Source organism: Saccostrea cucullata, unplaced genomic scaffold, assembly GCF_032062105.1.
Source record: "Saccostrea cucullata isolate Sc308-1 unplaced genomic scaffold, CSIRO_AGI_Scuc_v1 ctg55, whole genome shotgun sequence".
NCBI lineage: Eukaryota > Metazoa > Mollusca > Bivalvia > Ostreida > Ostreidae > Saccostrea > Saccostrea cuccullata.
Genome location: NW_026937638.1, coordinates 91,289 through 117,500, shown reverse-complemented (window position 1 = coordinate 117,500; position 26,212 = coordinate 91,289). Strand labels below are relative to the sequence as shown.

The following is a 26,212-nucleotide window of genomic DNA, read 5'->3' as shown; positions in this document are numbered from 1 at the left end:
TGCACTTTGCTCCGCAAATCTTGTTGCTTCCGCTTCCGACACGAAATTGGCAACGATGGTGGTGTTTCCAAGAACACATGTATTAAGGGACTTCTGAGCCTTGAAAGCTTCCTCTTTGCTGTGATAGCGCACCAAAGCTTGACCATTATGTAGACTAAGGTAGAACCACTGCAGGGGCCCATGCTGCATGCACAAGGTTCTCAAAGTAGATCCATCAATCTACATTACAAATCATTCAAATGTGATTATATGTCTGTAGCTAAAATGCCTCTAAACTTTCCATTAAATCTCATCAATTTTGTTAAAAATTACCTGTGGGGTAAGGTTCTTCAACATCAAACAGGTTGAGATACCCTCCCATCCGGCAGAATTTCCTGTAAATTAATAGCAAAATTTAATTCAAGATACAATTCCAACAAAATAAAATTTAACTCGTTCAAGAAACATAAATGAAAGGAGCACCTACCAGACATCATTGAACTGGTAGACCCTGCCCAGGAATGTTGACGATTGACACCAGTCCAATTCCCGGATTTTGGTATAAGTCCTGGTGGTGGTCTGGAATTATTTTTTGATAAAGGGACTCCCCAGACTTCATTTGAGAAAGAACTTGGAGCGGATTCATTGTTGCTCCATTTAGGATTCTGGTTGCTTTTGGAATTCCATGAAGGGGACTCTGTAACACTCGGACTTGTTTTGGTCAGAGACGAGAGGTAGTCGTCCTTGACGGTGTTGACACTGAGACTGAGAGATCGGGAAAAGCTTCCTGGAGTGATATGTGGATCATCTTCAACATTCTTGTTGGTTATTCCAAGCCAAGGTTTGCCTGGCACGAATTCTGGAATTGAATCATTGAGAGTGGTGGTAACAGCATTGGCAGGTGGTTGAGATTCTTTGCTGTCAGTAGTGTTGCTGGTGGCAGCTTTGTCCTCACTGATGGAGGTGATACTGTTGTTGGTAGAGCTAGGCCAGCTGGATGTGGAGGGGGTTGAGGCAGTCCAGGTCTGATCCCCGATAAGGTTAGCAAGACCTAGATCTCCATGATAACGAAGGTTATTGTTGCTGGTAGAAGGTTGGTGTATTGCTGGTTTGGATCCAACAGCCTTGTTTAAAGCACTGCTATCATTAGCACCTGTTTCAGCACTAGAGGTTTGGGTATTTGAGCTGTCGGATCCTTTCTTCCACTGAATAAGCTTAGACTGTGTAGGTTGTGGTTGGCTTGATACGATGGAAAGGTTCTGGAGATCTGAGGTCACATTTGAGGTATTGGTCTGTTCGCCCTCTGGTGGTGGTTGTTGCTGTTGCACTTTGATCAAGGCTTTCTGAGCTTCTGTAATTTGGCGTTGAAGCAGGAGTATTTGATGTTTGACAGAGTTGACTTTGACGTTCAGTTGTTCCAACTGCTGACGCTGCACGAGAGGATTAAGATTTTTGTTCTGCTGAAGGACCTGCTGAGTAGTAATGAGAGATTGCAAGAGTTGTGTGTTCTGTAGTAATTGTTGCAATAAAACCAGCATAGGAGGTGGCAGGTGGTGCTGAAGTAGTTGTGGGCTGATCAGGCCAGCCTTCACAGCCAAGTGAAGCTGCTGCAGTATTTGTTGCTGTGCCATCTGTTGCTGGTGAACTGGAACTGGACCACGTCCACCGATGACTTGCCCTGGGGGTGGGGGTCCCGGAGGAGGGGCATTCATGGAATTCTGGTGTTTGAACTTCTCTTGGATAAGCCTTTGTTGGGGTGGAATAATACTGGAATTATTCAGGTTACTATGACTAGACTGTGGCAGACTAGGTCCCTTCAGATTATTGAACTGATTTGGTATCTGTGATTGAGCATTTGGAAAGGGAGTATTTTGTTGCATGGAATTAATAGGCACGTATGGATTGCTTTCTGAATGAGTATCTGATATGTCATCTGTTGCACCGATATCCATCCCAGGCAGTTTGGGTTTTGCACCATCTGACTGGAACACATCCAGCTCATTTGGTTTGAAGTTAGCACCTTTCATCTTGTACAACTCCTCTGCAAATATATATTTTGTATTTAGTATAGAGTGAACATTTTAATCAAGACATTTTTATGCATCTATAAAAATACAAAATATTCTACTCTTTTGAAGACTCCCATACAGAGAAGACACCTTACTTTTTAAATTAGAAACTATGTGCATAATCCAGACACATTGTACTTCTCTTACCTATCGCACCTTGCATATTCATATTATTGGAAATCAGGGCATGTTGTGCTTCCACTTTCTACAAATAACAAGTACATAATGTAAGTGCTTCCATCAAATTTTAAATATTCAAATAAATATTACATTTAAATATTTAAAGTTTCTCTTTCTTTCTTCCTGGTAGTAAATTTGATCAGTAGCAGAAGATATCTGTGGAGTTTTTGATATCTTTATTAAATTTGGGTTTTTGAAGACAATGCTATAAAAAAAGTTCAAACGAGAGACGTGAAAATTTATTTTTGAATGAGCTAATTGCTGCTTACTCCAAAACCCATCTCCATGAGTTGCTGAAGCATCCTGCTCCTCATCTGAGTCTGTGGCTGAAATCCACCGGGGAACTTAGTAGGATACATGCCCCCCTGCTGCAAATGTAGACGCAAGAATCTTATAATAATACAAAACCTTATTTCTGCTGACATTTCTTTAAATTAAAAAAGATTTATTCAATTTAACAAAGCTCTTATCAATGCTGCTGTATGTTTCTGTAAATACCTTGATGTTTTTATTTTTGTCCTTTTTCCATCCTGCTGCACTGCTCCAGGAGGAGTTGTTTTCTTGTGCTGTGTCATTCCAAGTTCCCATGTCAGTGTCATCCCAGTTTGTAGACCCATCTTCATTCCACATCATATCATCCTAATTGTAGAAGAAAAAAAAAATAATGTTCCGTACACTGGGCAAAAAATAATTGAGAATTTCAGTTATGGATGGCCAATATATTGTTTAAAACCTTTCACATTAAAACAGAACTTGCTGAACCATCTCCAGGTTAAGTAATGTAAAACAAATAGGTTTCAAGGTGTTAGGGTTTTTGTTTTGTGTCATGTAACAGACATGCAGTAGTGAGTTTATTCCCCTCATGCTTAACACCCAAATGTTGAAGTCTGAAATGTGAACCTGTCATGATTTTTACTATTACCTTATTGTAATCAGATGTGTTCCAAACCATGTCCTTTTCTCCCCAGTTGAAAGTAGCTGTGGGGTTATTGCCTTGTTGGGGTGGATTGTTCCAATACATGTCCCTATCTGTCCCCAGGTTGGGAGGGGGCTGAGCCCCTCCCATTCCACCCACCACAGGCCCCGTTCTTACCTTTCTATCAGTGGGGTTCCATTCGTCTCCCCAGCTAGAGGTAGAAGGAGGCTTGGGTTTGGGACCACCGACAGCAGCATTCCACTGATTAGAATCACCACCACCCCAACCACCAGGCCGATTCTGCAAGAGTAGCACTAATATGTGAATACACCACAATCATCTACTCATAGGCTTTTTCAATTAAAAGTTGTTAAGATTCTTAGGAACATTTTTTTTTAATTAATATAAACACAAACAAAAAGAGGAGTATTAAATTCACTTACTGGTGGAAGCTGTGTCATATTGGCCTGCCAATTGGCATCCTGGGACTCTCCCCAGTTCTTGGGAACTTGACCAATGTTGGCAACTGCAGGGTTTTGGCTATTCTGTGGCATGTTGGTGCTGTTCCAATTCGGAGGCTTCTGGGCATTTGGTGCTGGATTGCCCCAAACAGCAGTGCCATCATCTACCTCTCCTGTGCCCCTGGCCTGTCCCTCACCCCAGGTTGAAATGCCACCAGCCTCTCCAGAATTTCCCCATGATCCTGTTTCTGTTTTTGAGCCCCACTGACTGGATTCCTGCGATTCTTTGGTTTGTCCTCCAGTCCAAGAACTAGCTGGGTCCTTTGTGATTGGTTTCATTGGAACTCCACTCCACTGGTTGGGATCCACTCCTCTACTGTTCCATTGTCCAGCTGGTGCTGGTTCTTTATTAGATTCCCAAATAGCTGTACCATTATTGTTGTTCCACATGTTGCCATTTCCACTTTGAGCTGCTTGAGCTCCTTGGGGAGGTGGTACTGCGTTAGTCTTTTCTGGCAATGCATTAGTTGCTGTTGATCCTTTACGTCGGAGTTTTGGGGAAGTTTCTACTGTCCATGTTGAATCTTGATTAACAGGTTTCTTTCCCCATCCGTCATGGCTTTCAATGGCGCTTACAATAGCTTTGTCATATTCACTGACTTCAGAATTACCTGCAGCAGTAGCACTTGGACTTGTGTTGGAGGGAATTGTAGTAAGGCCTTTTCCAGCTGCCTGGGCCCATGTAGTTTGAGATCTAGCTGGATTTTGGCTCTGTCCACTAGCTGGCAAAGCATTGTTAGCACCTGGCCACTGTGGAGCAGGACCAGCTCTGGAGGGAGTTATTTGGGTGCCCCATTGTGATCCAGGAGCAGTTGGATTCGCCCAATCTTCACTTGTGCTTGGATTTCTAATTGGCCATTTTTCAGCTGCACTTTTATTAGTATCCACTGTTGTTGTTCCCCACCCACTAGCCATGGATTGAGCTTGTCCATTATTGCCACTGTTCCCTTTACCTGCGTCACTTCCATTTCCAACAACCCCAGAGCCCACTGTTCCCCAATTGTCAACTGGGGACTTGGAATTACTTTGAAATGCACTGTTGCCCTGTGACCCGATAGAAGACTGACTTGTGATTAAACGTTGCTGTGAGATAGCTTGAGCACTGGTGCTGCTTCCAATACTGCTTGCCAATGACTGTTGTATTTGTACTGCACTTTGTTGTGGCTTGTTCCCTCCCGGATTTGAGTTTTGTCCCTGGGGGAGAGTTCCAGGGGCTCCAGCCCCCCATCCTGAGGATGTAGTGATTGCTGGATTTTCACCAGTACCAGGGGCTACTGTTGCACCTTGCATAGTTTGCCCTTGGCTGGATTTAGAAAGACTAGTATTGGTGCTGCTCCATCCTCCAGTTGAAGCTGCTGTGGATGGAGTACCAATTCCAAAATCCCAGGAACTGGATTCTGAATTCTGGTAAGTAGTAGAACCTGAACTCCATAGACTGGAAGAAGTTGGGACCTGAATGGCACTTGAACCTCCACTGTTGCTTGTGCTCTCTTGGCCAAAGCTACTAACGGATATCACAGATTCTGATTTGACAGAGACATTGTCATTTTCAGATGTTGTTTCGGAATGATCACCTCCAATGGATGGCCATGCCTCCTTATCATTCCTGTCCACTATTATACTTTGAGATGTGGGACTTTGCCAATCAGAGCCAGCTTCTGAAGCAAAATTTGGCCAGTCTAGTAGATTATGGCTGGAACCATTTGATGCTGCTCCACCTAGAGTTAAAAAAAAACCCCAAAATATACCATTAAAATTTTTTAAAATCAATATCAAGACATACCATTAAAATTTTTTAAAATTAATATCAAGACACAATGTATTAAAAGATAAAATTTCATGAAGGCATTTTTGACAGTAATAAAAATCTATTACTCTTACTGGTCCATCCACTTCCTGAGGCTGGCGGTCCCTGACTCCAGCCCCCATCATCTTCATTTTCGCCTCCACCTCCTCCGCCCCCACTCCCCCCTGATCCCCAACTACTGCTGGCATTCCAATTACTCACATTACCGGGGGTCGCAGCAGGCAAAGTTGGTTTTTTCAATGTAGCTGCTAACAAATACACCATAATCAGTTTCATTTCCAGAAGAGTGGCTTCTCAAATTTTTAAAATATATTTTTTTAAAAAGAATAATGTATTTTTTTTTTAAAATGTATGAACTTACATTGCATTTGTACTTTGGCACTTTACTAAACTAATTCTTTAATTCGTTGCACTGGTATATGCACTATTGTGTTGTGTACCTATAAGAAAGGCATGTGCATCAATGTATGCATCGTATCTAATAAATATACATTAACAAGAGATATTTGTAAAACACTTATGTCCCCCTCCCTCCCAAAATTGGATTTTTCCTAAGTCCAAACGGGCATAACTCTGTCAGAAATGGCGCGATTGTACCCAAAACAGAACTTGATTTAGATATTCAACAGATAAATCTGAATACTAATTTCATTTCAGTATGTGCAACCTCTGCTAAGAACATGAACGAAAACTGCAAATAATTGGAATTTTTCTAAGTCCAAGGGGCATAACTCTGTCAAAAATGAAGCGATCGTATCCAAAACAGAACTTGACCTAGATATTCATCTGATATATCTGTATACCAAATTTCATTTCAGTTCAGAGTTCTTGAAATCTTTCGGTCCTGTCGGCAAGACCGATAAAAACAACCAAGGACCGATAACTTTACGGTCTGCGTCAGTCCAAATGACCGGTAGATAATGAGAGAGAGCAACTTCCGAAAATCCGACTAAATTTCGTACGAATTGCCTATAACCGACCGATCATAATCTGTTAAACGCTTTTAAGTATCACGTAATGGCTTCTTCGAAAAACGCAAGTACCAAACTATGATTGTTTAAACAAGTTTGTTGACGGCGATAATGTAAGCCAGGTGAGAAAATCGAACTAGATAAAAAACTTATGAAGAAAATCAACCTCCCACGAGAATTCAACGAAAATTGTTATAGAATGATCAAATTGGCATGAAGTGTGCAGTGTGTATTGATGCAGGGTGCAAAATGTATTGATAATAAAATTCAAATACAGTTTTCATCTTTTTATTGAATTTTTTTTGGACTGACAAACTTCCCATGGCAGTTAGTCCAAATGACCGACAGCGGAAAAAAGTTTTCAAGAACTCTGTCAGTTTGTGCAATCTCTGCTAAGAAAATGAACTGAAACTAAGTGGACCGACAGACAGCAGCAAAGCAATATGCCTTTCCTTCTTCGAAGGGGGGCATAAAAAATGCTAGTGTTTTTAACATTACTAAGGAAACAAAATTTTCATCATAAATTTTGACTGCATTTAGTCTGAAAAATAATATGTTTACTCAATTACTAGACCTTTAAGCAATTGGATATTTATATATAAGGTCCATTAATTGATACAAAATGCTTTCTATACCTTAGGAATGATTCACAACACACTTTCTCTTTATTCTCCACTGGTGTTTCTTTAGTCTGAAAAATAATACTCATGTTTCAATTTGACAGGAAAAATGTTCAAGAGAAATGAAAAAATTTCTTGATCTTAACAAAAGTTATTAAGTTCACCAACATAAATATATTCCCATTTTCTAGATAATTATCTTGTATTTAGACATCTTTTAGATTAATCTTTACAACATGTACAATTACATAAATGCTTGTTTTCAAGTCTTACAACAAAAAAGGGTAAGGCCATAATAAATAATTTGCTAGATTCCAATTTTGCAGATTTTTTATTGACCTGGTCAGTTGGAGCAATTTTATTTACAATACCCGAATAAAAGTCATAGTAAAGGTTCAATTATCTCTAACTTCACATCTTCACCAATCTTTTCCAACCAATGACAAAATATATACAATTATTACAGCAATTACCATCTTTTCAGCTGTCAAAATTGTTGTTTAAAACGAAAGTAGAATGGTACAACAAAAAAAGAAGAAAAACAGAAATAAAAAAAATCGAGGCGGGGGTATAAAATCGGGGCGGGCGGGGATGAGAATCTAGGAATATTTTTATTATGGCCTAATACTTACATTTTTCATTAGAATATTCGTGGTCAAAGATTATGAGGTAACAATCTGCAAATAAAAATAAATCAAGATGTACTAGTGGAATTATAATGGTCCCATTAGACAGTTCATGGTCAATGTTTTTCAAATGTATGTCTAACTCCAAGGTTTGATGTCCCCCCTACAAAGGTTTTGTCATAAGAAATACATGTGAAATATGAATGACTAATGATGGCCAATAAGCATGTTCAAGATTGGAAGTGGGTTTCCAATGATGGTTTTCGTGTTTTGTTTTTTATTAGTTGAAAAAAATTTGATTTGCAGTACCACTTGTCAAAACAGATTTTAAGTACCAGCAATATACACTTGTCTATTTCACTTCTACTGGACAAGCAGAGAAAAAGGAGGGGGCAGAAATGAGATTAAAAAACATTCAATGGATGACAAAACTTTAAAAGCAAAGCATTATAAGACTTCACAGAACTGTTGTACACTTACCAGTTTGGCTAATTATCACACCTTGAAAAGTCACAATAATCACAACACAACCTATGGCAGCAAGATAATCTGTAAATCAACATACTATACACATTAATACATATCATTATTTTAAAACAAGTTACAATACTTCCTTTATAAATCTGGTCTTATTTATTAAATTCAGAAAATTACCTCTTAAAAGCTGAATATACAAGATACTGAAGTATGACTTTATGATACCTAAAAAAGAAGGAAAACAATATCAGTTTAGACATATTCTGCTGTATGTATAAATAAATCTCCAGTTTTCCCTACAATTCACTTACAAATCTTGCTTTTTTTCTCTCTTGCTTAACTTGTACTTACTTGAGATTTTAACCTATGAGGCAGTGAAGTTTCAGTTTGGCAACAACAAATATTACTGCAAAAGATAAAAAACTGTATTAAAAACAGCATGGCCAGATACACGAATTCAAAAAAAAAAAAATAAATAAAATTGTTAGGTTCTTATTGTTGTAGGTAAATAAGTTACAAATCCATGGTACATACCACACAAAAAGACGAAATCGAAGGCAAGATGATATACAGTCTTTGGGATGAAGCTACAGCCATAAAGATAAAACACAATTTAAATATTATAAACTTTCACATCTCTTTGTCTAACATAAAAATTCTTCAAACTAAAAACAAAATTGACAACGACCAAAAATTTAAAATGTGCTTGATTTGACTATTTTCTCATGAGAGATAGAAAATAATCATGCAAAAACTGCTTTTTTTCATCAATCTTTGACACAACAGTTGGAATATTTTTCCTGTATTCCTGTGAAACTATGATCCCTAAAAAATTTAATGGAACAGGGCCCCAACCTATCCTTGGGGGGTCATGATTTGAAAAAAGTTTAATCTATCAACATGCTCAATATAAAGAACGTTTTTTGGCCATTGGGTTCTTGAGAGAAAAACATTGAAAGATCACTTTTTTTCCCTTTTTTTCAATGCATTAATCAATTTAAAACTCTTGCATCAAGCATGTTATAGAAACAATTAATCTAAAACACCTGGACATATACTGTCTTTAATTACTCTGCAAAGAATATAAAGATATTTTTCCAACAATAACCTTTTCATTCAGGATATTTAAATGGTTTTACTGAGATGGCCTAATGCAGTACAGGTGCTTTTTTCAAATACATGTACTATGAACTATATAAATTGAAAATTTCTTAAAATGAGAATGACACAAGTCAGTTACTAGGGCTGAAACGATTCACCGAAATATCGATATTGTTCGATATAAGTGCTCGGTTCAATTTTCGATTCACCATCTCGATTTTCGGTTCGATACGTTTTTTTATAATCGGGTTTGGTTAACTCTTTGAAATAGATCTAAAAACAGTTTGACACACACGAGGGAGAAAATACGGTAAAGTTTCACCTCTGTTATTATTTTACGAATAAAGTGTTCTTAATTACAGAACCACAAGTATCAGAGATGTGCAATTAACAAATTAGTAAATTCGAAAAAATTATAACTACGCATGTAATACATTTTTTTACCATTTTTTGCCACCAAATTCCTAACCAGTGAATATTTTCCAGGCAGCATGCTCCTACTGTCAATAAATCTCCATAATTTTCTCCATTTTGCAGTACTTCCTGACTTATTTACTTCCAAACACGATCGTTTTTTTTTCCTACTTCCTCCGTTTATTGTAAATACATGCAGATATCTCATTAAATTATTTACGATCACATCAACTGAAAGATCAGTGTGATTCACATGAACTATCATTCTAGTTTAATTAAGGAGTTAATATGAAAACAAAATGAATTTTTTTTCATTCTAAATGAGCTAGTGCAAAATAATCAGAAAAGGAAAGGTCTTCATATTTTTATTAAATTCATTTTTATTTTCTGTCATAATCATTAATTTTACATGATTTAATTTTAATAGTGAGAATAAAATTTTAATTTTCACAATGATTAATTTTTTTTTCAACATTTGTTTTATTTTAATTTTTGTCCCTATATTTGGGCTAATAACTTTTTACTTGGGGCTAGTAACTTTATTACTAGCCCGTTTTTGAATTTTTAATTGCATACCCCTGGTAGTATATTTCTATTGCATCCCCACCTTTTACTCTTTGTTTTTTTAAATCTGAATACGTTTTCTTTAACCTTATGAAGTTTCGTTCTTAAATTGTATCGTATTGAAAAAATTGAATTGTGACACAAGTATTGCAATACAAGGGGCGTAAATCAGTTACCCTCTTATTATATTTTTAATTACCCAAACAAACAAACAAAAACAAAACAAACAAAACTACAAAAATCTAACCATAAAACAGTTTTCATGTGGAACTTCCAAGATTAACTTTTTGAGTGCCATCATGATTATCCACAGAATTGCTCAAAATTATAGATAAGCCTTTCAACCACCAGTCACAATTTTTTCTTCGTAAAATTTACACAGTATTAATTATAGCAAGATGTTTTTAAAATAAATCAACCTTTAAGAACAAACAGTAATAAAAACTTTCTCATTTTTCACTTAATATCTGTATACTGGTGTCTCATTATATCGCGGTACTTAAAAGCTTTTGCTTAAAAAGTGTAATTCCAATTTCTTACTTTAACTCTCATCAAATGATATTCATAAACCAGACTTTGGCCTAACTTTTCAGTGTCAAATTATTTCCCAAGCATGCATCGTTTAATTTGTAGTCTATTTTTAAAACATGGTCTTATTTGCCTCCTAAACTGGAGAGTCTCATAGTATCGCAGTATGGGAAAACATGGAAACTTGTGGTTGACATGGACTTCAATCTTAATTTTTAAATTTACGATGTAATTCTGCATAAAAATATAACAATTATACAAACTAAAGACTTTCAAAATATGAACTTTATCATGGATTTTTACTAGATTATAAATTCTGTGGTCTAAATAAAATAAAAACGAATGAAAATCGGTAAAAATTACGTTTTATATAAATACAAACTTTTCCGACGCATGTTCCATTCATTTTAATCATCACAAAAATTTTCATTCAGGTGACAGACAGATAGCTTTATCCACAAAAATCACATGGGCTATGTATCTAATTTTTTTGGAATATACCGCGATACAATGGAACCCGCGATATAATGAGAATTGAGTATATATCTTAACAAGTTGTCACCACACACCCATTCCAAAACAAACGAAAAAAAAAACAGACACCAGGAATCTGAGAACCGAAATGGAATGCAAATTTTATTGCTGTCCTCAGAAGAAAATAAAAATGCTGAACTTTGGATTCAACAAATTACAAGTCCGTACAAACAAAATTATATGTACATGGACAGTAGCTGGGAATCGTGATATCTTTGTTGATAACATAACAAAAATCAATCGACATTAACAATGCTATTTTTGCAACCACATTCCTCCATTTTGAATATAATTAAGAACCGGTGGTAGCCATTTTGAAGACTGATGCCTGCTTGTTGATGTTTTGCAGGATTTAAATTATTTAATGTTTTCCTCCATGTTTATATTTACTTTGTAAGCGTTCGCTACATTTAATGCACCTCCCCGTCTTACAAACGTGTGACCGTCTGGACTGCGTCCTACAAGAAGACAAACAGTCTGCATTCCCACCAATCAAATGACACCTTCTTCCATAAGATTTTTTGTGCAACCACAACATACATTTCTAGTTCGTGTGAAACACACAAATAAAACTTCACGTTTTGATCCGCACCAACCAACAACAAACTAAAAACAATAAAGAAACAAATAAGCACTCGACATGAAAACTCACCTTTTGGAATGAAAATTGAAATGGCGACTTTCCCAAGGCTTACCCTGGAAATTGCACTATCACAGATTACGCTTAAATTAACGAACATCAGAGGTTACAAAATATGTCTATACATAGCACCGGTGATGAGACATTCTTATTGCTTATTTTAAAACCGAATATCCAGATAAAAATCGTCGCTAACAGGCCTTTGGCGAGGCCAAGTTAGAATCAGGCTCATCAGAGCTACATTAAACAGTCTTATTGCGCATGTGCAAAGTGTCACATGACTTGTCTCTGGCATTTGCCCCAGTGATTAGTCTCATACACTCGGCCGTCTCCGGCGAGCTCGTCGGAGTGTGCGGAGAAAGCCGAGCGTATAGTTGAACGACACCACACACAGTAGTCTAGCCTAGATGCAGATCAAAAGTGAACAGTTGAGATTGCATTCATAAAAAAATAGCATAGCTCAGGTTGCAAAGCACCTGTTCATAACTAATAAATGCTGTACACACCAGTGGCGGATCCAGGAATTTCGTAACGGGGGGGGGGGGGGGGGTAGAAGGCAGAGGGTCAGGTGGCTGTACTGAAGCCCCAAGAGGGTCTAAGGCAAGGTCCTTTTTTGGGGGTCCCTGGAAGCTGACAAGTTCTTACAAATAAGAGATTTTTTTCCTTGATTTAAAGATAAAGGACATATAAATTATACATACAAAAAATTCAAACAGAAGGGGGGGGGGGGGCAGTGTGCCAGCCCTGAATCCGCCTTTGCACACACACAAGTTATTTTTTTTTAAATAAAATATACCATAGATACATGTTAATTTCTATTTACTGTTAAAAATAAATTGTTTTATTAAGTCAGATGTCAGGTGTATACCATAGAATTAATACCAGTACTTTTCTAAATCAAATCATTTTCCATGTTGTAAATAAGGATTATAGACGCTCCATAAAAGTAGCTTTCTATTAGTAAAATGCATATATGGACATTCAAGATTATAACTTCCTGCGTTTACTCTGGTAAAAATGAAAGTAATCGTTTAATAAAAGTATCCAACATTTCAATGTGTTGTCCCTTGTATCAGAGACAACATGCAACATGATATAAAAGTGAGAAAAATCAATATCGTATAGCCAGCACCACCAGTGTCTAGTCTGAGTACTGTAACAGCTAAGCCTATCACAGGGCTGTAAGACTGTCAGCTCATGTAAATACTGCATGTTATCTGCTCTATAAACTACAGCCAGATAACTCAGTTTAAACCACTAGAAACACCAAGATTGGTATACAGCCAAGTTTAAATATAGACTAAAATAGTGAGATCCCTTATTTAAATCGATTGCTAAAGGTTTCAATTTGAAAGAACACTAAAGACATTGAATTACAAAAGAATATTGGGAGTCCAAGACTACAGACTTAAAAAAGAACTACTTTTCTTTCTGATATTCTGATTATGTGGAGATTTAACAATTTTATTTATATACACTGCTCTTTTTTAAAAAGGAACAAGTCACAGATGTACAACTTTGACTTACAGTAACTGATTATTTTTTTGAATTTGACATCTACAACACATAATTTATTACAAATCCTTCAGAATTTTAAATAATCATGATAAAATGTAAAATCTTCAAAAGAATTTTGTTTTTAAAAGGTGAGGGGGTACAGTAGAAAAGTAATTGGTATAGTTAAATTTATGATATACTGTATAATCCCCATTAGGCCATAATAAATAAATTGTTGCTAGATTCTCATCCGAATCTTTTTTAAAAATCGAGGCGGGCAGGCGGCTTTTATTTTATATTTTTTATTTTTACAATTTTGCAGATTTTTTATTGACCTGGTCAATCGGTATAATTTTATCTACAATACCCGAATAAAAGTCATAGTAAAGGTTCAATCTTTTTCAACCAATGACCCTTGTGTAAAATATATACGCATTTATTACAGCAATTACAATCTTTTCAGCTGTCAAAAACGTGTCGACTTTCGCCTTCGCGGGATTTAAAACGAAAGTAGAATGGTAGATGAATATCGATCCCGATCACAATTAAGAAGAAGAAAAACAGAAATAAAAAAAATCGAGGCGGGGGTATAAAATCGGGGCAGGCGGGGATGAGAATCTAGGAATATTTTTATTATGGCCTTAAGGTCAAGATCTAGTAAATAACTTAATTAGACTAATTTTTTGGTGCTAGATCCATTATGACTTCATAATCAATTTTAACTTTCTTTTTCCCGTACTTTACGGCTTTAGCAGAAATATGTAGAAAAAAGGATATTTTAATGACATTCAATTTGAAATCATATGACAATTAAACCGGATACCTATACTGTAAATCACTTTTTATTCGCGAGAACTTTATGTTCGCGTAATTATTCGAGACGACATGCTCGCGAAAATTTCAATCTCGCGTATAATAGAATTCCTTAAGATTATATAGAACAATGACCACAATTCGTGAAAATTTTGTCTCGCTAATAAAGAGTCAATGACCATCTCGCGAAAATAAGGTGTCGCGAAAATAAAGTGATCTACAGTATTAAATCTGATATTGGTTTAAAGAAGAGGCCATAAACATACTAATTAACATTTTCTGAGAGACTGTAGGCAATCTGGATACATTTTCTTTGTCGAATAATAAAAAAACTCCCATATTCTTCACTGGTTTTCTTAATTTTTTATTGAAAATGACAGTTTAAAATACAGTTTTTCATCTTGTGTACCTACAAATTATGCCCCGAAACACCTTATTTGACCAAGCTAAAGTTGTAAAGCATCAATAAAGGAATTTATTTCTTGAATTTGATAAATCTGTAGGCACCTTTCATTTACTAGATCTTTTTTAACTGCCCCGGGTGCTTAGAAAATTGCGAAAAGGGGGCGGTTATTTTAATATTCTCTTAGTAATATTTAATGTCATATTTTAAGTTAAAAAATCTTTTGAAAAAAAAATAAATTCAAAGAACCACTATAATAATGTTTAAGTTTACTTAAAAGTGAAGATAATCTGCCAAAATTATGCTAAATGATTCATTTTCCCTCAAGTTTTGATAATAGACAAGTTTCATTTAAACTTTCTTCAAATTTTGGCAGACTTTTGAAACGATTCTAGATGATTTTAACCACTGTGCAGGGGCCCTTATTTCCTGACAGTTGAAAAAAACCTATTAAGGGGGTACTTAGAGGGGCAGGTGCAGTTAATAGGAATTATACGGTAAGTACATTTTGAGAATCATATATAAATGCTAGAACAATGAAAATGCTAGAAACCAGAAGTCTCTGTCGAGACTGAAGCTCTACTGGTTTGTACTTATAACAAAGGATGAGTAAAAAGGAGCCATTGCCATCAGACCAAAACTTTAGAAGGAGTAGCGTTTTAAAGGAATTTCACAGACATTTCTATTTTTAGTAACAATGGCAACACCTTTCATCGAAATCAAAAAACTGATGCATTAATTTATGTATCTTTGTGTAGTCTACTTGTGTGCCAAGGTATATTGTAACCAGACCAAAATTGTAGGAGGAGTAGCATTTTAAAGGAATTTCACAGAAAATTCTATTTTTAGTAACCAAGGCAACACCGTTCATCGAAATCAAAAACCGATGCACTATTTCATGTATCTTAGTGTAGTCTACTTGTGTGCCAAGTAATATTGAAATCAGACCAAAAATGAAGAAGGAGTAGCGTTTTAAAGGAATTTCACAGAAAATTCTATTTTTAGTAACCATGGCAACACCGTTCATTGAAATCAAAAACCGATGCACTATTTCATGTATCTTAGTGTAGTCTACTTGTGTGCCAAGTAATATTGAAATCAGACCAAAAATGAAGAAGGAGTAGCGTTTTAAAGGAATTTCACATAAAATTCTATTTTTAGTAACCATGGCAACACCGTTCATTGAAATCAAAAACAGATGCACTATTTTATGTATGTTAGTCTAGTCTACTTGTGTGCCAAGTAATATTGAAATCAGACCAAAAATGAAGAAGGAGTAGCGTTTTAAAGGAATTTCACATAAAATTCTATTTTTAGTAACCATGGCAACACCGTTCATTGAAATCAAAAACCGATGCACTATTTTATGTATGTTAGTCTAGTCTACTTGTGTGCCAAGTAATATTGAAATCAGACCAAAAATGAAGAAGGAGTAGCGTTTTAAAGGAATTTCACAGAAAATTCTATTTTTAGTAACCACGGCAACACCGTTCATTGAAATCAAAAACCGATGCACTATTTTATGTATGTTAGTGTAGTCTACTTATGTGTCAAGTTATATTGAAATCAGATCAAAACTGTAGGAGGAGTAGCATTTTAAAGGAATTTCACAGAAAATTCTATTTTTAGTAACCATGGCAACACCATTTACCGAAATAAAAAATCGATGCAGTTTTTCATCTTGTGTACCTACAAATTATGCCCCGAAACACCTTATTTGACCAAGCTAAAGTTGTAAAGCATCAATAAAGGAATTTATTTCTTGAATTTGATAAATCTGTAGGCACCTTTCATTTACTAGATCTTGACCTTAACTGCCCCGGGTGCTTAGAAAATTGCGAAAAGGGGGCGGTTATTTTAATATTCTCTTAGTAATATTTAATGTCATATTTTAAGTTAAAAAATCTTTTGAAAAAAAAAATAAATTCAAAGAACCACTATAATAATGTTTAACTTTACTTAAAAGTGAAGATAATCTGCCAAAATTATGCTAAATGATTCATTTTCCCTCAAGTTTTGATAATAGACAAGTTTCATTTAAACTTTCTTCAAATTTTGGCAGACTTTTGAAACGATTCTAGATGATTTTAACCACTGTGCAGGGGCCCTTATTTCCTGACAGTTGAAAAAAACCTATTAAGGGGGTACTTAGAGGGGCAGGTGCAGTTAATAGGAATTATACGGTAAGTACATTTTGAGAATCATATATAAATGCTAGAACAATGAAAATGCTAGAAACCAGAAGTCTCTGTCGAGACTGAAGCTTTGGTTTGTACTTATAACAAAGGATGAGTAAAAAGGAGCCATTGCCATCAGACCAAAACTTTAGAAGGAGTTTTTAAAGGAATTTCACAGACATTTCTATTTTTAGTAACAATGGCAACACCTTTCATCGATATCAAAAAACTGATGCATTAATTTATGTATCTTTGTGTAGTCTACTTGTGTGCCAAGGTATATTGTAACCAGACCAAAATTGTAGGAGGAGTAGCATTTTAAAGGAATTTCACAGAAAATTCTATTTTTAGTAACCAAGGCAACACCGTTCATCGAAATCAAAAACCGATGCACTATTTCATGTATCTTAGTGTAGTCTACTTGTGTGCCAAGTAATATTGAAATCAGACCAAAAATGAAGAAGGAGTAGCGTTTTAAAGGAATTTCACAGAAAATTCTATTTTTAGTAACCATGGCAACACCGTTCATCGAAATCAAAAACCGATGCACTATTTCATGTATCTTAGTGTAGTCTACTTGTGTGCCAAGTAATATTGAAATCAGACCAAAAATGAAGAAGGAGTAGCGTTTTAAAGGAATTTCACATAAAATTCTATTTTTAGTAACCATGGCAACACCGTTCATTGAAATCAAAAACAGATGCACTATTTTATGTATGTTAGTCTAGTCTACTTGTGTGCCAAGTAATATTGAAATCAGACCAAAAATGAAGAAGGAGTAGCGTTTTAAAGGAATTTCACATAAAATTCTATTTTTAGTAACCATGGCAACACCGTTCATTGAAATCAAAAACCGATGCACTATTTTATGTATGTTAGTCTAGTCTACTTGTGTGCCAAGTAATATTGAAATCAGACCAAAAATGAAGAAGGAGTAGCGTTTTAAAGGAATTTCACAGAAAATTCTATTTTTAGTAACCACGGCAACACCGTTCATTGAAATCAAAAACCGATGCACTATTTTATGTATGTTAGTGTAGTCTACTTGTGTGCCAAGTTATATTGAAATCAGATCAAAACTGTAGGAGGAGTAGCGTTTTAAAGGAATTTCACAGAAAATTCTATTTTTAGTAACCATGGCAACACCGTTTACCGAAATAAAAAATCGATGCACTATTCTATGTATCTTAGTGTAGTCTACTTGTGTGCCAAGTTATATTGAAATCAGATCAAAACTGTAGGAGGAGTAGCGTTTTTAAAAATTGTTTACAGACAGACGGACAGACAGACAGACAGATGGACGGACGCCGGACGCATTACTATCGCATAAGCTCTTCTGGTCTCTGACCAGTAGAGCTAAAAAGAACTTTCAATCCCTTTTTTTTTTTTTCATACACTACTATAGTATATTACCTTAATTTGACCATACCACAAAAAGTAGGGGGAGAGGGCAACTAAGATAGAATGTTTTATCTTTAAAATGATGTTGTCCTACAGACCCCATCACCCAGTTTACGACAGAATTCGTTCCGTGTAATTGCAATGTAGCAAAATAAACACGGGCGATAACTCGTACTCAGTGCAATTCCTAGGAATAATCCAGAGTTTCGAATGTAAACATGACAGGTAAATTTGAAGTGAGAAAAAGATGCTAAGGAAATTAAATGAATTTCGGCCTTAAATGGATTATTTTGGGTAGAGTTGAGTATTGCGAGTGAAAACCATATTGCGATATATTGCAATATTTTACGTTGAATATTGCAATATATTGCGATATATTGTAGATTAATTATCATTTAATAAATTTGTGCAGAAAGTTTAAAATGCTGTCAAGTTCAAAGACTATTTGATTTTATCTATAAATTTTAAAGGGGCGGGGGATAAGACATTAATCGCACACATAATTATTAATAATAACTTTTAATCAAAAACCAGGTACAAAATTAAAACAAAATGTACTCATTTGATGTATTTTCAAATTTTAAAAAAAGTTTATGCATAGTTTATTCTTTATACGTTTTTTTTTTTTTTTTTTTTTGGGGGGGGGGGGTTGAAAAAGTATAAAATGTAACTTAATGATTAAAACAATACATACTATATAGAAATTTTATGTGGTCATAGAATAAAATTAAAGCCAGAAAGAAATTGTGATCTCTTTTCGGGCGTTTGGTGTTTTAGTCTGACCCGACCTAATTTCATATTATGACATACGATCAGGAATGGCATTGGTCTGTCTCTACTGTTTTAATATACATGCTCCTGGTATAGCATGAAGGTGTTTAAAATGGCATGAAATTTGTAAAAAATAATAAAAAGCAACACTGTTTCAAGTGAAAACATGGATGGTTATTTATTAGTAATATGTATCTTGAACATTCATCGTCGATCGTGTAGATTCCATCAGATTTTGAGAACCACAGTACACATGGTATACACCCTGTAGAAATGTTTTATATATTTTCTTTCTTAATAATTTTATTTCAAAGTATTTTATTAATAATTAATTTTATTTCAAAGTAAGATATTTAAAATTGCGACATTGAATGAAAAGCTCTCTCTCTCTCTCTCTCTTTCTCTCTCTCTCTGCCCCTGAAAGCTGACGAAGTATTTTTTTTACTAGATTGAAAAGGCCTGGGGAAGTTACAAGTATTATTTCAGCAGTTTCTACAATAAAGGAGGTTTTTTATATATTTTCATAAATATCGTGAAATACCGGTATCTGATTTTCATATCGCGATATATTATCGTGGTGGAAAATACCGCAATATACCGATATACCGGTAATATTGCACAGCCCTAATTTTGGGGGATAAAAGGCCTATGCAATCTCAAGGTTAGTTTTGATTAATTTGGTAGTTATTTTCAGCGTAACCCTTTTGTATTGTTCAAAATCATTTCTGAGAGGATCCACTCCGATTAGCTACATTGCAAGTATATTGAACAAATTCTAATGTAGTGAGGGTTTGTAATTGGTCCCGTGGTCCTGGAGGAGAAATCGAAAATGTGAAAAGTTTACAGACAGACGGCCACAGACAAAATGTGATCAGAAAGCTCACTTGAGGTTTCAACTCAGATGAGCTAAAAAGAGAAGCTAATTTATGGAATGTACAAGTTTTGGAAATGAGATTGATATGAACCAAGATATTCCATAAATCTATTCCACCTGTTGGCAGCAGCTTAAAAGCTTAAATCCATGTTAACATGCTTGGAGATTTCAATACCAAAGGAGGAAGTAACTCAACTCTGATTGCTTGATTGTATGTTGTTTAAAGTCCTGCTTGAGAATTTTTCACTCAGATGGAGACACCACCACTTGCTGGTGAAGAGCTACAAATTTTGTCCTATACTCGGCACTTAGGCCATTGAGCAGGGAGGGATCTTTTTCATGTCAACACTTAATGCGACGCGGGACCTTCCGAAGGTCTCATCCGAAGGACCAGTCTCCACATCCCACAGTGGGATTCAAACCCGCAATGTAAACTCAACTTTGAAATCAACAGTAATACAAGGCAAATGGACAGATCCACTAACAAGAGATGACAAACTGCACTGAGAAACTAAAACATGAAAAAGAAGTCTGCAGACATCTTTGGGTTACCTATTGAAGAGATATGATGAGCAAAGAGATCTGACAATCTGGCTTGCCACTGGTGAAGATGGTTTACGATGCCTACATTTTGTTTGCAATTCAAAGAAGACCTTAAGGGAGGCACTGCCCATCCTTCTCCACAGAGCAAGGATCTCTATACTGTCAGTCAGCTATGTCTGATAAAACATGTATTTTATTGATATCCAAAAATGCCATGTTATTCCAGTGCTGAAGTCTTTCCAAAGCTAGAAAACTCAAACTATATATTCAACCTTCATGAAAAGCATCTTTCTCTTTTGATATTTGCAATTTGATTTTTATCAAAGAATATTAATTGCTGAATGATTCCAGTTGTTATTTCACTATTTGAAAGGTATTTCATTAGGGTTCTCCTTAGTGAAATTTATCATGGCTGCCCGTCATGGTTCAATTTATTTGCGCCATGGTTTAACAAGCTGTATCATGGTCAAAATCAGCAGCCGCCATGATTAAATTTTTAGTACATTTCAGTATTTGTCAATCCTTTTTAGTGACTTGAGTTGTTAATTATGTTTGTACTATTACTGCCATGCACCTTGAGTGAAAGCGAACATGGTAGTTGATCGGCATGACAACGGCGAGTCAATCAGTTGATGTTCAATTTTCCTGTAAACATGATTTCTGGGAGGTTCACTATTAGACAACAGATGACATAACGAGCAGTAACATGATAATCGTCAAGCATCCAATTTCTCGTTTCTGCATGTGCCCAGAAAAATTCTTTCAAAATATCACATTCCCTTGTATCTAATTAATTACCCATGCACTGTTTTTAAGTATTAATTATCTATCTGATAAAATGTACTTAAGTACCAATCACTGGCTATTTTTTTAGCCATGGGACACGCATAGAAGTAAGCAATGGAGGAAACTCAGAAAATGTTATATGTATAACAAGAGGACCAGGGGCCACAACGCTCACCTGAGCTAGGAAAAAGCATAAATCAGATCCGAATTGAAAAGTTTACTGAGGGGATGGGGTAGGGGATGGGGGCTTGAATTCTAATACTATTTGAGAATGCCTCCATATCAATACTGCATATAACTTCTTGAGAAAGTTCTTGAGATAAAGATTTTTAAACATTTTGTTTGTATATATTGCTTTGTAATAATTTGAATTTGACTCCCCATTGTTTCCCCTCCCTCCCCCAAAGGGTACTCATGATTTGAACAAATTTAAATCTTCAATACATGAGGATGCTCACAAACATATCTTTTCTGTTATTGGGATTTTTTCCTTTATATTCCTATGTAAAACTTTGATCCACCATTGAGACCCTTCCCTAGCCTTGGGGTTATGATTTGAACAATTTAATTCAACACTACCTGAGGATGCTTCCATATGAATATCACTAATCATGGCTTTGCAGTACTTGAGAAGAAAATTTTAAAAGATTTCCCTATATATTCCTATGTAAAACTTTGATAGGCCATTGTGGCCCCATCCTACCCCTGGGGGTCAATTGATTCGAACAAACTTGAATGTACACTTAACTACCTGAGGATGATTCAACATGAGTTTCATCTTTCCTGTCCCTATGGATCTTGAGAAGAAATTTTTTTGAAGATTTTACCTTTATATTCCTATGTAAAACTTTGATTGGCCTTTGCGGCCTCATTCTACCCCCAGGGGTCGTGATTTGAACAAACTTGAATGTACACTAACTGAGGATGATTCAACATAAGTTTCATCTTTCCTGTCTGTATGGATCTTGAGAAGAATATTCTAAAAGATTTTTCCTATATATTCCTATGTAAAACTTTGATCAGCCATTGTGGCCCCACCCTACCCCCAGGGGTCACGATCTGAACCATTTTCAATGTACACTACCTGAGGATGATTCAACATGAGTTTCATCTTTCGTGGCCCAGTAGTTCTTGAGAAAAAAAATTTTTTTAAGAATGCCATTAATTTTTCACTAATTCATAATTATCTCCCCTTGGAAGAGTGCATGGCCCTTCATTTGAACAAACTTGAATCCCCTTTACCCAAGGATACTTCGTAGCAAGTTTGGTTGAAATTGGCCCAGTGGTTCTTGAGAAGAAGATGAAAATGTGAAAAGTTTACAACAACGACAGACAACGGACACATTTTGATCAGAAAAGCTCACTGTCTTGAGCCTTCGGCTCAGTTAAGCTAAAAAAGATGTTTATAAAAAAAAGAATGTAGAGAAAGGAAATTATAGTTAAGTAGAACTTATGTCTTGGTTATATTAAAATGATTTTACAATGATTGATTGATTGTTGTTTAACGTCCTTCTCGAGAATTTTCACTCATAAGGAGACGCCATGATTTGCCGGTGGAGAGCTACAAATTTTGTCCTATGCAAAACACTCAAGGCCATTGAGCAGTGAGGGATCTTTTTCATGCCAGCACCTACTGCAACATGGGATCTTGGTTTATACGGTCTCATCCGAGGGACCGGTCTCCATGCCCCACAGTGGGATTCAAACCCGCAATGTAAGGATCGATTCCTTACTTCGCTATTCTAGAGTAGACGCTCTGACCACTGCACGACATGGGTGACCAATTTTTTTTACTATGTGTGCCATGAATAAGTTTTTATTTAGGCCATGAATAAGTTTTCAATATCAGTTAACCAGATACTTGTTGACACCCCTAGTTATATCCATATTGTTTATTACTTTCCTGATTAAAAAAAAAAAGATTTTTAAAATGTGAAATTTACATTTCACGATTTGTTGTTTGTGTTTTTGTGTTGATATCTTGTAGAGTGACAAATTCAGAGAAAATAGAACTATTTGAATAATCATTAACAAAACACATTAAGAAATAAAACATATTAAATCATACAAACTTATATATTTACCCTTGAAAACAATTAATTGTTTCTTTTTATGACTGAATTTTTGACATTTGAGCCTTGGCTACTACAGCTGTGCAATATTAAGACCGCAGAACATTAACTGGCAAAATTGGAAATATACAGCTTATGTCATTTCTATCTGTTACAATCAAAACATTCAGTGATAGACAATGAAATGGGCGGGTGCAATTCGACGCGGACGTTTGGAAAACATCAGATTGAAATTGCAGATCGAAATTCATTTTCAATCCACCTCAGCTATGCTAGAAGGCACATTATTACTGACTGACCCAGAAGACAAATAATTTCAATTTTGGTACAGTTTGAATTTTTTTTTGTCCAGTGTTTTAAATGAATAAATATTTAAGGGACAAATATTTCATTTCTGTTTGGTAAATATATGTATATCTTTGCGTTGGTGGTGGAGGGGGGGGGGGATTAATGATTTTTAAATAAAGTTGCCCAACAGTTTTCAGTGAAAATAAGTATAAAACTCATGCACTCTTATAATCCTAGAAATAAAATATATTGTCATGTTAAGCCATGACCTGACTCGACAATTTTTTTACCCCCCCCCCCCCCCTTAGAATCAAATATCTCCTGAAAAATAATTGTTGTCTTGTATGATCTTTCGCGTTCTTAAAATTATAAGCTAAAACTCAGATTAATGTGAACTTCAAACAATATTATTTGGGAGTTGAAATATAGTTGATTTTTGGATCATACATTCACTCTTTGCTTTGAAAACAGCTCACTAGCAGGTGGATTGAAAATGAATTTCGAACTGCAATTTCAATGTTTTCCACACGTCCGCGTCGAATTGTACCCGCCCATTTCGTTGTCTATCACTGAATGTTTTGATTGTAACAGATAGAAATGACGTAAGCTGTATATTTCCAATTTTGCCAGTCAATGTTCCGCGGTCTTACCGGTATATCAGTATATTGCGGTATTATCCACCACGATAATATATCACGATATGAAAGTCAGATACCGGTATTTCACGATATTTATAAAAATATATAAAAAAAAAACATCCTTCATTGTAGAAACTACTGGAATCATCTAGTTAAATGAATACTTCATCAGCTTTCGAAGAGATCATAGAGAGAAAAGAGAGAGAGGAAGCTTATCATTCACTGTATCTTACTTAAAAAAATAATAATTAATAAAGACTTTTGAATAAAATTATTAAAAAAGAAAATATATACAACATTTCTACAGGGTGTATGCCATGTTTACTGTGGTTCTCAAAATCTTACATGGAATCTACACGGTCGATGTCACGATGATGAATGTTAAGTTCAAGATACATATTACAAGTAAATGGCCATCCATGTTTTCACTTGATATAGTGATGCTTTTATTATTTTTCAATAAGTTTCATGCAATTTTAAACAACTTCATGCTATACCAGGAGCATGTGTATTAAAACAGTGGAAATAAGCCAATGCAATTCCTGATCGTATATCATAATGTGAAATTAGGTCGGGTTAGACTAAAACACCAAAATGCCCGAAAATAGGTCACAATTTCTTTCTGGCTTTAATTTTATCCTGTGACCACATTAAATTTTCATATAGTATGTATTGTTTTAATCATTAAGTTATATTTTGTGCTATTTTAATAAAACACCCCCCCCCCAAAAAAAAACATTAAAATGTAACAAGATTATATACTCTGTATTAACTTTTTTCAATTTCAAAATGCTTCAAGAGAGTTCATTTTGTTTTATTATTTTACCTGGTATTTGATTAAAAGTAAAGTGCTCTAAAGTGTTGTTATGTGTGCAATTAAATATTTTATCCCCTCACCCCCTTTAAAACTTGTAGATAAATTCAAATAGTCTTTGAGCTTGACAGCATTTTAAACTTTCTGCAAAAATTTATTAATCATAATTAATCTACAATATATCCCAATATATTGCAATATTCATCATAAAATATTGCAATATATCACAATATGGTTTTAACTGGCAATACCCAACTCTATTGGCTACGAGTTGACTTTGGTTTGGGTACCAGTCATTTGGATATGAGTCGATTGGATACCAGTTTACTGCATGTTTTCAAATTGGCAGACAATTCAAGGACGTTATTCAATCATTTTTTTCAGCTAGATTTCACCCCATACTGCGAGAGAAAGTGTAAATACCGATTAAAATCAAGTGTGAATCGAGGAACACCCTGAAATTGAAGATTGTAAATATTGTACCTTCACTCTTTTTATATATTTAAAACATTGACGGTAATATGAAATTTTTAAATTGTGCTGATTTCAGTGATGGTGTATTTAGATACACCTAGAAAAACACATAATACAGTAAATACACCATACTGAAACCTGTAAGCCTCTATGGCTGAAACTACTGCTAAGGGGCCTGGGTTTCCCACTTTATGTTCCAAGTGTGTACATTAAATAAATTATGGCACATCACTTTATAGCAATGTCATACCATCACAGAACTTAATTATCAATAATCAAACTACAATGCTGATGGGAGATGAACAGAATGACTACTAGGTATACACACCAACTGGTCTCTCAAAGTAGCTCTAGGCTTTCTTCCAACATTACAGAACGCGTTAAATGCACTATCTCGGTTAACTTTTTTAGTAACAGGTCCTTCAACACAGAGCAATATAACGTAAGCCCTGAGTGTCACTTACAGTTATTTCGTGATACCTCTTGTTATTGGGAAATCTTTCTTAATTGCAGCTCCATATATCGTTTTAGCGGTGTTTTAATGCATTCATTTGCATAAATACTCACCTAAAACGTCAAATACTGGTGACAATCAATGCAAAACATCTTTCCAAGAATACGCTTCTGCACGGACCGTCAACAAATATGGCGTCTTGTACCACAATCCAAAGATCCGTACAGCTGATATTAGAATATCGATTTTCTGTACTTTAC

The 26,212-nt window shown here is 35.3% G+C and overlaps 1 protein-coding gene across 7 annotated transcripts in view; it reads right to left on the bottom strand.

Moving 5' to 3' along the window:
- The window catches only part of LOC134248546 (protein Gawky-like), a 27,987-nt gene extending 1,784 nt beyond the window's left edge, over positions 1–26,203 (bottom strand). The window contains exons 1-17 of one of the 7 annotated variants that reach the window (XM_062730947.1): positions 26,066–26,203; positions 8,701–8,753; positions 8,518–8,572; positions 8,344–8,391; positions 8,170–8,238; positions 7,696–7,740; positions 7,079–7,134; positions 5,834–5,912; positions 5,541–5,720; positions 3,588–5,383; positions 3,151–3,444; positions 2,727–2,867; positions 2,498–2,596; positions 2,196–2,253; positions 467–2,020; positions 313–374; positions 1–219 (exon numbers count right to left, since the gene is read on the bottom strand). The exon at positions 1–219 is cut by the window's left edge and continues 1,784 nt beyond it. In XM_062730947.1, coding sequence (XP_062586931.1) covers positions 1–219; positions 313–374; positions 467–2,020; positions 2,196–2,253; positions 2,498–2,596; positions 2,727–2,867; positions 3,151–3,444; positions 3,588–5,383; positions 5,541–5,720; positions 5,834–5,840 — 4,410 coding nt within the window. In that variant the 5' untranslated portion in view covers positions 5,841–5,912; positions 7,079–7,134; positions 7,696–7,740; ... (3 more) ...; positions 8,701–8,753; positions 26,066–26,203. Of the gene's footprint in view, positions 220–312; positions 375–466; positions 2,021–2,195; positions 2,254–2,497; positions 2,597–2,726; positions 2,868–3,150; positions 3,445–3,587; positions 5,384–5,540; positions 5,721–5,833; positions 5,913–7,078; positions 7,135–7,695; positions 7,741–8,169; positions 8,239–8,343; positions 8,392–8,517; positions 8,573–8,700; positions 8,754–11,959; positions 12,215–26,065 lie in introns of those variants that run through there. The other 6 variants (XM_062730946.1, XM_062730948.1, XM_062730951.1 and 3 more) reach the window with 6 other exon arrangements.
- Positions 26,204–26,212: the final 9 nt, after the last annotated feature.